The sequence below is a fragment of the Pieris rapae genome, chromosome 14 (genome assembly GCF_905147795.1).
Source record: "Pieris rapae chromosome 14, ilPieRapa1.1, whole genome shotgun sequence".
Lineage (NCBI taxonomy): Eukaryota > Metazoa > Arthropoda > Insecta > Lepidoptera > Pieridae > Pieris > Pieris rapae.
Genome location: NC_059522.1, coordinates 3206249 through 3220138, shown reverse-complemented (window position 1 = coordinate 3220138; position 13890 = coordinate 3206249). Strand labels below are relative to the sequence as shown.

At 31.6% G+C, this 13890-nt stretch overlaps 3 protein-coding genes across 5 annotated transcripts in view; 1 reads left to right on the top strand and 2 right to left on the bottom strand.

Moving 5' to 3' along the window:
• The window catches only part of LOC111004379 (rabankyrin-5), a 38689-nt gene extending 34818 nt beyond the window's left edge, over window positions 1-3871 (bottom strand). Inside the window, exons 1-5 of the mRNA XM_045631151.1 lie at window positions 3737-3871; window positions 3331-3636; window positions 2843-3023; window positions 2258-2358; window positions 612-748 (exon numbers count right to left, since the gene is read on the bottom strand). Coding sequence (XP_045487107.1) covers window positions 612-748; window positions 2258-2358; window positions 2843-3023; window positions 3331-3636; window positions 3737-3740 — 729 coding nt within the window. The 5' untranslated portion in view covers window positions 3741-3871. The remainder of the gene's footprint in view (window positions 1-611; window positions 749-2257; window positions 2359-2842; window positions 3024-3330; window positions 3637-3736) is intronic.
• A 1118-nt stretch (window positions 3872-4989) lies between these two features.
• Window positions 4990-8501, top strand: LOC111004331 (protein NipSnap). Its single transcript, XM_022275326.2, has 6 exons — window positions 4990-5186; window positions 5317-5499; window positions 6031-6199; window positions 6321-6454; window positions 6869-7002; window positions 7275-8501. The coding sequence occupies exons 1-6, from the start codon at window positions 5131-5133 to the stop codon at window positions 7421-7423; spliced, it is 825 nt and encodes a 274-aa protein (XP_022131018.1). The 5' UTR covers window positions 4990-5130; the 3' UTR covers window positions 7424-8501.
• A 1041-nt stretch (window positions 8502-9542) lies between these two features.
• Window positions 9543-13157, bottom strand: LOC111004332 (peptidoglycan-recognition protein LB). 3 transcript variants are annotated; one of them, XM_022275328.2, is made up of 5 exons: window positions 12995-13157; window positions 12494-12586; window positions 11475-11709; window positions 10657-10775; window positions 9543-9927 (listed from the first exon to the last, which is right to left on the bottom strand). In XM_022275328.2, the coding sequence occupies exons 2-5, from the start codon at window positions 12567-12569 to the stop codon at window positions 9665-9667; spliced, it is 693 nt and encodes a 230-aa protein (XP_022131020.2). In that variant the 5' UTR covers window positions 12570-12586; window positions 12995-13157; the 3' UTR covers window positions 9543-9664. The 3 variants fall into 3 exon arrangements, with proteins under 3 accessions (XP_022131020.2, XP_022131022.2, XP_022131021.2); XM_022275330.2 differs by having other exon boundaries at window positions 12494-12581; XM_022275329.2 differs by lacking the exon at window positions 12995-13157 and having other exon boundaries at window positions 12494-12722.
• Between the last annotated feature and the right edge of the window lie 733 nt (window positions 13158-13890).

Below are 13890 nucleotides of genomic sequence, written 5' to 3'. Positions count from 1 at the left end.
ATTTGATACAATTCTAACAGATGGCGCTGAGTTAAAGGTAGTTTAGTGTAGGTCCGTGTCGTGGTACCAACGTTTCACATAAGTTCTCCTACGGTTTCCCTTGATTAATTTACTACTATGTAATATAACAAAAACCTTAGCCACAGCAACGCTTGGCCGAGTCTGCTAGTTATATATAAAAAAAATGTCAATTTAGTGATTGAAACATCTAAATATTTCTGGAACAAACACCGTTCCACAACTGCGCGTTTTTCAAGGCAGTTTTTTGCCGCGCACCACCATTTGTGGAACCAGCTGCCCACTGAAGTATTTCCGAACCAATTTGACTTAGGGTCCTTTAAGAAAAGAGCGTACAAATTCTTAAACAGCCGGCAACGCACTCGCAAGCCCTCTGGCATTGAGAGTGTCCATGGGCGGCGGTATCACTTAACAACAGGTGAGCTTCCTGCCCCCTGTTCCATAAAAAAAGACAAAAGTAGTATAAATTCATCAGTATCGTAAAAAGTACAATTTCATAAAACTTCAGTCACCTAAAAGGTGCATTCTTACTTTCCGAGTCTCTATAACAATAAAGTAAACATATTGCTTATAGTATATATATATCTACTTACATTTGCGTGATTTTCCACGAGGCACAAGAATACAACATCTTCCCTTAACAACCGAACAGCGCCATGCAATGGTTGTGGTGTTTTACTCTTTAACATACGGTAGAGGAGGGCTGACGACATGTGTGCAAAGTCTTCGCCTAAAACAAAACGGTATGTGAGTATCTAAGTCAAGTCAAAGTCAAAATTCATTTATTCATATAGGTGTATCTTATATCATTAAACGAGCAATTCTTATATATATATATAATTGGAATCTCGGAATCGGCTCCAACGATTTTCATGAAATTTAGTATACAGAGGGTTTCGGGGGCGGGGAATCATTTCTAGAAAATGTCATTTTATTTGTGTTTTATCAACTTAAACATAGAATTGCTCGTTTAAAGATGTCAGTCAAATAAAAACTTAAGTATGAATATAATTATCTTTATTAGATAATTATTTTCATATTTCATAATTTTATTATTATGTAATTCGTACTTAAATAAAATTTCCAAAAAACACGATTTATCAAAAAAAATACCGAGCTAAGCTCGGTCATCCAGGTCCTATAATATATAATGTACACTTATGAACGTCAAAAAAAAAGAAATATTAAATGAATCAAATTTTACATTTAACGCCAGTTCTCAAATCAAGGGCGTAGAACGGAAGAGAAGAAGTGGCAATAAACTCTCCGCCACTCTTTTTAAGCGGCAATTTTTTTTACACAATGTTTGCAAGGAGCTGCAACCATTACACCATGTTGCATATGACATATTGAGTAATAAAGAATAATAAATTAAATTAAAAACAAAGATTCGTCCTCTATCAGCAGGAGGCATGGTGAAATAGGAGCACGTACTTACATACTCGTGAGAACAACACGCAAATACGTAGTATAAACAACTAATATCTCCACATACACGAATTCAAGTACGACCAGTCACCACAAGTAGCACCCGTTCACGAGTATGACGCATGGCCAGCCATCGAAACCGTGCAATGTGCCAGAATATTTATTGCAATTAATTACGCAAAATGTACTGCCATGTTTTCAACGAAAAATATAGGAGATTAATTAAGAATAACTTTAGTATTAGAGCAGTGTTGGCCTAGTGGCTTCAGCGTGCGTCTCTCATACCTGTGGTTCGATTTCGTTTCCCGGCTGTGCACCAATGGACTTTCTATGTGCGCATTTAACATTTGCTCGAACGGTTAAGGAAAACATCGTGAGGAAACCGACATGTGTTACACCCAAAAAGTCGATGACGTGTGTCAGGCACTGGAGGCTGATCACCTACTTGCCTATTAGATTTAAAAATGAATCATGGAATAGATTCAGAAATCTGAGGCCAAGACCTAAAGAGGTTGTTGATATATAATATATATATATATATAATATATCTATATATAAGGCTGAAAAATTATCGGCTGTACTATCGTTATTGGAAGTTACACAGTACAATCAATGTCCTTATCATTCTATTGTCACTTAGCAAAATTTACAAATGTTACAAACCCATTGTTTTTTTCAAATTAAGACACCCTTAAAATATTTGAATCTTTTGCATACATAAATAAGAGTATAATATGTGAAATGAATATAAATTTTATAATGAGATTCCATAAATTATTTCAAGGCCATGTTATTTCTGAGAAAGAAGTACCTGTGAGGTCATCCCAATGTGCAGAAATAAGGCCCGAGCAGTGCTCTTTAAGGGCTGTTGCTCCAATTTCATCTGCAGCTGAATAAAATTTCACGCAGGTTCTAAAAAAAAAAGGGCATATGCTTATAAACAAGTATTTTAAGCCAAAAATAATAATAATTATTATAATTTTAAATGCATAGAATGTAACACAGAGCTTTACAGTCTTCATAAAAACTATTATAGTAATAATAAAAAATATAAATAAATACATCTGGCTCCTTGAATTGAGGGGGATTTCATTAAGTGTTATGTATGCTTTAAACTGCAGTATTAATAGGAAGGTGGTTTTAATTTCTTTGCTTAGTTACTAGAGCACAAAACTTCAGGACAGATTTATAGAATAACTATAACTATTGGTGTTCAAAATAAAAGGCTGATCACTTCTCTTAAAGCTATAGTTATATAATAATATAGTTATATACAGCTTTAAAACACATACCCAATGAATATGTGTGATAATTAAACAAAAAATTAATAATGAATTTGGCAATAATTTAATTATAAGTATATATTAATTAAAACCATTGTGATATTTGAATTTACCTTACACCAACAGATGCAATTAATGCCTGTTCACACTTTCCAACAAGACCATACAATTTAAAGCTTGCTGCTGATTTCATCAACTGAAGGGCAAATAATTCTCCTCTAGAGAGATCAACTAGGTCTGTATATAACCATTTAAGAAGAGCAGAACCAACATCATCTGGCAAAGATGACCAGTCTGAAACATAAATATAATCTATTGAACAACCTTTATGTTTGCAAGATATCATTTGAAAGAATTTGTACAACAATTTATTTAGAAAGAGAACAAAAGTTATTTACAGTTGCGGTTTCACAGTCATTTTAAATCACCAAAAGATGCAGGAGGTATAACTCAATCTACAGCAAATACAGTCAGGTTTTGCCAATAGTGTAAAATGAGTTATTCTGTTTACATTTGTGTCACCTTCATTAATTTAATTATGAATACTTTTGTTCTCCTTTCAATATGTAATTATTGTAGAACAGAATATATAGAAGCTTACCAAGTTCTGTATGATTTTTTAAGGCATCTTCATTCCAATCATCTGACCGTGCATTCAGAACAAATTTATGTCCTGGCATTGACTTACTTTGGAGTTTAATAGAAATATCAGAATATGTCTCTCTTCCATATAACGACGATACAGTCATAAGCAGTCTTGCTACAAAGCTGGTTTTACTTAAATCACCGGCGGAAGCTGCCGCCAGCGTGTACTTCCTTTCCACTTCAGCACAATGACTTTGCAACTTTCCATATTCCTCCTTAAGCAGTGCTAGATGCTGCTGAAGTTTTGTAACTTCACTTGATGCTGAAAAACCCAGTATAATCAGATTTAATTACTAGCAATCAAGCTGATATCTACGCCCACTAAATGCTAATTTTTATATTAACATATCCATATAACTTACCCATTTGCACCTGTAGTACCTATTTTATTTGTTCAAATAACTCTCTTAATCTAAAAAATAATCCTATTTATTTTCAGATAAATAAAATTAAAAGTATCGACAAATAAATCAACAAATGACAACTGTATAATGTTGCCAGTAACAACCTAACTAATTTGCAAATCCATTATACATAACAGATTTATATAATCCATTAAACGCTAATGAATATTCCTTTTAGCCCTATTAACATAGAGGAAATAAATTTAAGACAAAGTTTTCACGTGTACTCTATATAATTTTTAGATTCATTACGTATGAATGGGCGGCTATGTTCTAGTAATAATTGTTAAAACAGTACACCAATACAGCGTGACCAGCATTTCAAGGAAAACGTTGCGGTTATTTCACCGTACGATTTAAAGGTCAGCAAGCAAGCAAGTATAAACAATAAATAAAATAATCACTAATTAAATTAAATAAAAAATTAGTTTGGCAGTGCATAGTGAGAAAGAGAGGTGACACCTAAATATCTCTTCGAAAAGAGTGGCAATTCTGAAAGGCTGCAGTTAACATCATATTCACCTTAAAAAATAAAGACTTTTGACGCATTCAATAATCATCAGCAGGGAAATGATGAAAGATAGGTTAGAGGTTTGGGACAGCTTCTCTCCGAATCTCTCTCACTCCGAATAAGCATTCAAGATTTTATTGAAACATTTGTGGAAGAAAGATGGTCTACCAAAGTAAATGGAGGATCTTTGACCACCCTAATTACTGACTGGCCGTATCGAAGCCCCCAGTGACTAAAGTAAGGTCGAGAAGTTGTAAATCCCCAGCGGCCGACACGTCACAAAGTATGACTTCATCGCAATGATTGTAGCCAAATAATGTGGGTAGCGACACCTACAGGCAACGATATGTATAATATTTTGCACAATTTTGACAGAACATAATTAGAAAAGAAATAATTTGCTATGATAAATTAATCTCGAGAGTTTGGCTGTTCGTCCAAGGATGGATCTTTCTATTTGCGTTTTCTACACTTGCTCGTAGTGTGAAGCTAAACAAAAGTTTAATTGCTGCTTATTACATTATTAAAATTTTGTTATAAGTATTATTTAAAATAAAATCTACTATGTATTTCGTACCCGCTCATAAAGTCAAAGAAGTCTCACATGTCATCAAAAAATCAAATAGACTTGACGCAAAAGTTTGACATTTAGTAGTAGTTAAGGTCACTTTCAGTAGGTGGCGCTGTATTTCCAAAACGAAGAATAATCGGTCTATTTTCAAGTTATTAGATAACCTTCAAATGTTTTATTTTTATTGAACAGATAACAAGTTGTCGAACTTTTAAGGTGTCGTGATATTTTGATTTAAAAAATTGATTATTAATGATCTAATACATAATCATGAACACTTTAAATAAAATTACAGCGTTGAGTTCAGCTGTTCCCAAAAATGCAAGGTATTTCTATTTCTTTTTGAATTTCGAATGTTTTTATCAGTGGAAGAGTGCGATGAACCTAGCACTAAGTCCCTGCTATAGATTATTATCGTTCTTGTAATGAATATCATGAACTGTTTTATTCTTTTAGGTTTATCGCTACGACAAGTTCTTGTTTAAACGCTGATGATGGATGGCTATCGAAACTTCTGGTGCGAAAAATCGAACCGACAAAAGAATCTCACAGTCGTATGCTTAGCGACAAGGAGATTGTATATGCGTTACATACGCACAACATTAGGCCGGACTCAGTTGATAAATATTTGAAAAACTAGTAAGTGCCCATCTGACAGAATTCAAACTATAGAATCTTCAATTGAAGAATTACTAAATGGACTATTATGCAACATTCTTAAAATAGAATATGCATTTAAATTATGTGAACTTAGTAGTTATAGTTAATCTCTATTATCTTGAAACCTTGAAACAGATCATATTTGTTTCAAAATATTTGTTGATTGGTCATTGAATAGTTTTAAATATAACAAGAATTGAACAAAATATTTTAGCAAAAATGTGTTGGTGTATTATTTATTTAAAATATAGAAAAACAACTATATCATTTTTTAAAAGGAAAATATATATCAACACTACAGACTGTTTTTCACATCTCTTAGGGAGTTGCGACTCAAAAATAGAACATTTTAATTTATTTATCATAGTGATCAACTTTTGCTTAGAAAAAGTAGCAGAATAGAAACCTTGGTAGGTTTAGTGACAATAATTTCTAAAAACCAGGTGTGTGCACATACATAACACATTCCCTTTGTGCAATTTGCTAATTTCACATCTACTTGTCCCATAGTGCCACTTCTGTGGCATTTGTAGAATCCCGTAAGGCAGACCTAGGCTGTGAACTAGTAGGATCATGGACAGTGTCTGTGGGAGACATGGATCAAGCTTTACACTTATGGCGGTATGTTGGTGGCTTCGAAAAGATTGACAAGGCCAAAATATTGTTTAAGGAAAATCCTGTAAGTACTTTAAAAATATCTGCTGTACAGCATTTAAAATATGTTTTTCTGTTGAACTTTTTAATATCATGTGATGATATAAGCAGGCTAAATAAATAATGTTTTGAATATACTTTAATAGGAATATCGGGCACTAGAGAAGGAGCGCGGTAACTTCGTGAGGTCTCGTCACCTGCAATATTTGCTCGCCTTCAGTTTCTGGCCCTCGGGCGAGCCCCGTGCACCCAGTAATATCTATGAAATTCGATCCTATAGGTACAATTCTCTTTAATAATAAATTTCACTTCTACCTATTTTTTTTAAGAAATATCATATTATAAATTTTGTATCATACAAATCTCAAGTGGCACAAGTAGAAATAAGTTATAAAACACATTTAAAACATATAAAGTGATAATTATCATAAACCAAGGTTATACTTTTTCTTAAATTCCATCACAACAGACACTAAAAAAATAAAATAAATTCTTGAACTTGAATGTTGTAGTTTAAAGTTAAAAAACTTTTTTGTTAGTTTAAAAAAGATAGGTAAGACAAATATCTTTTTTCCCTAAAAAAATTATATGAACCTGAATTCTGTCTAAAATTAAGGTCAGTTATCACTCTAAACATATTATCCAACAATCTTATATTAAAACTGAATATCAAAGAGTATTCAAATAATTCCAGCTTGAAGCCAGGAACTATGATAGAGTGGGGCAACAACTGGGCTCGCGGTTTGACCTACCGCCGCGCTAAGAACGAAGCCTTCGCTGGATACTTCTCGCAGATTGGGCGTCTTTACAACGTACATCATATTTGGTGTAAGTCAACCTACTGCCGCTACTTAATTGTTTCTATGACAGGAGCCGGATATGATAGATTGCTATTATCCCTCAAACAATTTAAAATGGGTTTTCACAATTTGGCTTCAGAGTTATGTAAGAATCAAATTGAGGTTGTTCACGGAATTTCACTTTTTATTTTTCAATAAGTTTTGATTATAGAAATGTAACTTACTAAACTTGTTGTAGTCTCGTTCAATCAAAACGAAGTAACGGTGATTAACTCCCCCCCCCCCCCCTTTATATTTAAGGTTACAAGGACCTTCAAGCTCGACGTGAAACTCGCGAGAGTACGTGGCGTAATCCGGGTTGGGACGAATGCGTCGCGTACACGGTCCCACTCATTCGGGAAATGCATTGCCGCATCCTGGAGCCTACTGAATTCTCACCTACTAAGTAATTTCAAGTGTCAATTGATTCGTTGCAGTTGATTACATTTCATGAGTAGCTTTTCTTTATTCGGTTTTTTTTAGTTCACAGCTGTCATACAAAAAAAATATTTTTTATATTTATATTAGGGTCATGTCATATTCACAGCGATATTAATTGGCTTTTTAAATGTATAAGTGTGCAAAATAAAGTAAAATTATGTACACATTGTTGGCAGCAATTATGTAAGAACTACACATATAAATTGTTACCTATTATATACCTCCTGGTATGAATAGGGCAACAGGAATATATTTTGTCGTCTTGCCGTAGCGTCACACGCCTATCTGATCTGGTAGTAAACCTGTTTACAACGAGTAAAGTTTAGGTGACTAAAATAGAACACGGTCACAAGATCAGATAAATCATTGACACTATATCATATTTATAAGTCATATCATATAAGCATATGCGAATCCTAAGAGAAACGTTTTAAAACGCACAGTCAAAATATTATATATTAACATGATACTAAAGGATCTTTGAAATAAGTAAAAAATTCAACAATTTCATTGCTTCCTAATATTAACGCCGTCATAATTCCTGCTTCGAGAGGCATGCTGCAACATTATATTCGGTGGAGCTTTTTTATTTCGACTATCTTTATAAGAACTCCTGTGAAGTTATTTGACCATTTTATTAATGAACTTGATAGTTAACACAAATTTAATAAACATTATGTAGATGTCACAATTCATGAATAAGAAGGTTCATTAATCTTCTGATAACTGCCAACCTTTTTTACAAAGATCGTAACAATTTAGATATCTCATCTCCTTTATATTATGAAATGGGCATTTATAGTACACGGCTGAAATGAATTTAATATGAATGGCGAAAAAATATGAACTTTTCATGTAAATAAAAGAAATAATAAACTTCAATTGTTAAATGCCATATGGCATGTATTTAGCATTTAAGTAAAAACATTGTATATTTATAAATAGAGTAGACGGGATTTTTAACTTTATTATAGAAAATGCCATCCTATGATTAGATTTCTATTACTAGCATTATCAAAAATTATTGAATTATATAATGCTTGAGTACATTGGAGTTTTATTTTATGTTCTTTATCAAAACTATTCAGATTTATTGTTCTTAATATAAATTGCAAACAATTATTTAAAAAAAAAACACAGAATACGAAAATGCATGGCTAACCATGATTATCAAACCTACTTTCCGGCAAATTAGTCGAATCTAATTTTAGAAATTAAGGTCTAAATTAATTTCAGTTGATTTATGGAAATTTAATTATCTGACGTAGTCGGTTCAATGAATTAGGACTTCCGTTATGTACCGGTGTGAATTTTGTGTGCCATTTTCTACAACAACTAAGTCCGTACATAGAGCTTTATCAGAATCCAATACTTTATTGCAATCCTCCAGAGGCCGTGAAGAACAGTTTCAGGCAAACTTGACTCGAACTTCTATTCCTTCTAGGCTCTTCTTCAGGTCCATACTTGACGCCTGTCTCGCCATAAACCACCATCTCTTGGTTCTGTTCACCGTTTCCCTTCTACGTCTTTTTTTGACCGGTCACTTGGTACTATTGCCGAGTCCTGTTCTACGATTTGTGAACAAGGACAGTTGAACGACTCACAATTAACCGCCAGGTAACATAAGTTTGCAAACAACCTTCTTCTTGTATTATTTTACCGGTCTTATTTTGATTATGAAAAAAAAAGTTTTAGTAATCAGTAAAAAAATGTATTGAGTAGATCGTGATATTATTAAAGGAATTGAACAATAATCCTTATTTCGTTAATTTCAAAATTAAATGCTTAAAGTATCATGCGAGTACATCGCCAAGTTAAAAACCTAATAATGAATTATGAACTATAAAGAGTAAGAAACAAATTTATACAGTATTTTGAAAAACAACACAAAAACAGTTAGTCTTTTTCTATTCATATTTAATAAGCTACCTACATTATTAAAATCAGAAAAAAGTTGTTGTAAAATGTATTTTTAAATAAAAAAAATGTACATTTGCACAACTTTTTAGTTTTTAACAGTTCAGGGTTTTTAGGAACCGATTCTTATAGGAAATTATTATATAAATATTAATTTAATAAAAAACATAATTTTACAAAAACAATCATATTTATTAATTTTGTTACGTAGATAAATAATGTTAAGGAACTTTTTTATTAAACTTCTATAACACTTAAAACTACTTTAACTTATTCTTAAAATTCAGTCATTATCAACTTTTCAAAGTCCTATTCCACTGTCCTCTAATAGACTCTGGTATCTCTACAACATCCACCAAATCCATAAATGTAGCTGGAAATGGAGAGTAATTCTTCCATTGTTTTATTTCTTCATAAAGCGCATCGCCAGGACATTCTGTATCCCTCACTTGTCTATGACCTATCAGTTTATAATCTGTTTTGATAAATCCGAGGTCTACACCAGCGGATATTAATTCTTTAGCCGTTTCTATTTGCCGCGCTGGCGGTACTTTATCTGTAAATAGAAGTTTTTGCTATTAATGTGTTGTTTAAGTCAAGAGCCTGCGTTGATTAATACTTAGTTCGATTTTTTACTTCGTATACAGAGCGGCTTCTAAGTACTAAAATAATATTTGTCACTTCTTCATTTAAAACTAATACTATTAAACATCGTATGGATGACCTCTTATAATCAGTCACAAATAACAATAATGCCAGCTTACATAATACGTAATGACGATACCAATCTTGTAGTGGAAAATTTTTGTTATAATAATATGTTTTGTATCTAGTTATTAAATAATCTATTCGAGCAAAAGTTAGATAATGGCGTCGACAAAACATTGTTATAATTACTAGTAGGTATGTGTTCGATTGTATATGTACTCGTGTTAAGGATTCAGCGTAAGATTCAATAATAATGATTAATTCAATACTCATTATAAAGTTTATTTTAATTTTAAATATGTTTCATCATATAATAAAATGATGTAAATAAAGATTTGCTGCTATTGACTAGTCATATTTAATGATATAGAGTACGATTATGGTATTTATAAACATTTTAATGATTTGATGTAATCATTTAAATTCATTAAGAAGAAGTAAGGCTTCGCACGACATTATTGTGCTTTTACGTTCAAACAAAAATTTTCTTTAATAATCTCGAAAGCCTAGCGAAAAATAAAAAAGTTAATTGGTATTTACATGTTGCATATATTTTTTTAAATTAGATAATACATACATCTCCAGTCCCCAATAAGGCATATTCCAAGACTGTAGTTATTGAAGCGCAGTGAATGAGCACCAAGGACTGTCCAACCTCGACCTTCGTACGCAGCTCCATCACCGCCGATACCAAAACTAAAAAATAAACAATATCCACAGTCAAAAAAGTCTCATACTTTACAATTACGCGAACAATTCACGTCGTTTTATTGCATTAGAATAGAGCTCCAATCCTTGGCGATAGCCCTATTAAATAAACCATTTAATAGACCAAAATAAATATTTAACACCATATTTGGATATATGCGACAAAACATAAAATCTATTAGATATCTATATTTAGAATTAAAATACTGTTTTTCATTATGTAGGATCATTTCATCAGTTAAGGAAATGAATAAATAAATGAATAATGAATATCTTTTCTTATTCGGTAAGGCTTTGTCATTTTTAAATTATTAGATCTATTTGTAAAGACTCACGTCTATTATATTATATACAATTCACGGTCAGAAAAGAAAGAAAAATATATTTTTTTTCCTTGACAAGTAAACTTACTACTTACTGACCATAAAAACTTAATTTGCTTGGTGCAGTTACAATTATAATAAGAGTTAAGGTAAAAAACTCAACATATTACTATATATTTACTATACTCTTACCAAAAGTTCTAGGGTGTAACTATAATATACTTAGCATGTATAAGTTACCTAATAAATTTAGTCTTGAACTTGAACCTTGCCACCTTGCTTATAGTATCAAACCTTTTGTTTTATAATAAATAATGTGACGTATGTACAAGACATAATCGTATATTTGCTAATTGCTACTCACTTATATCCAATATCCCACCATCCATGCTCATCCATGTGGTAATTCTGCATTGACGTCATTGCTTCTGCACAGCGGATGCCGTCTTCGCAGGCGGGTGGTGAATAGGAGTGGTGGATTACAACATATGGAACAGGTACATTTAGAGGCAGGATGTGTTTTGGTTTTCTTGCGTGCCATTTTCCACGCCTCACTAAAGGGAAGTCGTATGTGATCACCTCATTTTCCAATGGTTCCTCTAAAGAGAAAAGAGGTTACATTAAACTTAATAGAAAAAGTTTTTGGGAATATTAATATTACTTTGTAGTAATTGTTCTGACTTGGAAATCAATATGTTTTATAGAATAAGTACCTACACCAAGGTCGCCATAAACGACGTCGACTTAAGCCCAATATTAAACAAACAAAACACTGCACACACACAAATACCTCAAACATTTATTTGGTTAGGGATACTATAAATAGATTGTGTTCACAAAATAATCAAGAGAAATAAATGAAGCTAAAAGGACAATACAGCTTCAGACAGACACGCTTTTTGAAGGCTTTAAAGCTACCTGTTTTAGGCGATGCCGGATTTTTATTGAGCATGATGGCCGTAATTTCGAAAATTTTATTTTAATAAATTGAATGCAAATAATTTTTTGTTTCTTATTTATTACGTTATTATTTTTGGAACTCTGGAAGTTTTTAATATAATTTATACGTTTTATATATTCTTTTTTAAAATAAAATATTCATGTTTTTCTTTATTTTGCACCTGTACCTAAGTTCTTTGTTTTTTTTATGAAATAGCCATTTTGAAAGCTAACTAATAAAAAAAGAACAATTTTCAAAGATACACACCACAATTATCTAAAAAGCGAAAATTCACCAAAAACAGAAAAAAGTTATAACTCCTAAACTACAAAAATACTACATCCAAAAATTAAAATTTTAGTATTATTTATAGAAATAGGTACACTTCGAAACCTTAATATGTAATATTATATTTAAAAATATTATGTTTAAAAAAAACTAACCTTTGAAATCAGCCGGAACGCTTTTAGCAAAAGTAATGGTACACATCAGTAGTTCCAAATAAAATATATACACCATTACTGATTCTGACTGCGCTGAAATATATATTTATTATATATTACATGACCAATAAATTATACCTCCTCCGTCCTCGTGTCAACTTTGGTTATCATAATATCGACTGTTACGCGTAAACTATCTGTGCGCTAGCCTCATTGATTCAATAGCGATTCTAATTAATTAGCTGATAAAATATCAATGTTAAAACCAACGACATCAGAGTACGATATACGCTTTTTGACAAATTTGCCTGATATGTTCGTGAATTTTGCCTTGTTGCGAAAGGTTTCAAAATATAAATTCCTGATTTAAAGCTTGGCTTTGATGAATGAATTATATTATTGATGAATGATGAAATATTGCTTTAAAGAATAAAGCCATATTTAATAAAAACTATATAAAACTTAACAACATTGCGTTAAATAAGCAAATATACTACTTACATTAAACTAAAATTGGACCTTCCTATATTAAGGTCTTTTTGAAGGCACTTCCGTGAAAATAATTTTATTATCAGCTACGTTTGACACACGAAGTATTTGCTTCCTATTTAAAAAAAATTAGCTCTACCAACAAGCCACTGTCTTTCGCGATGTTTGTGAAACTGGTATTGGTTGGCATGTGTTTAATATAGTCATCAGCATCAAAAGGTTTATCCCCGGCGGTCACGTTGAATATAGTTTTATGAAAAAAGTTAATGACCTTAATTTAGCAGTGATTCTGTATTTAAACTTCCGGTTGAAACTAGGTTTGTAATAGGAATGCTGAGTTAAATTAATACAATGTAACTGGAAAAAAGTTTTCCTTAAAATGGGTGTAGATAAATTATTAACTATATAAACTGAAATTCAAAAAGAAAAGGAGGCAAAATTATAAGAAAATACATGTATTTATGTACAATAAGTGTATTTTGCAACTATTAAATATAGATATTAAGTATATAAATAGAAAATAATTCACGGGTGTATATGTAATGTATAAGTAAGCATGTTGTAACATAAATATAGTATTAAACTTGTTTTTTTTTAAATAATAAATTCATTTTAAATTATTCTTAATTGGAATCTCCGTCATAAGTCATAACTCGTATATATACAGTGTCAGGTAAATAACAAATACACATATAATTGACGAATTATTCTCCTTATTAATTATGTAAAGCGCAAAGAAATTTCCTCATAAACAGGCCATTATGAAAAATCCCCGGACCAAATAGTTTATCATATTGATCGATTACTATTAATAACTTTATACGTATACATTACGTATAGTGTATTTTTCGTAAATTTCGTGTTGTTTTTATGGTGGTCTGGTTAATAATATCTAATGATATTCAGGT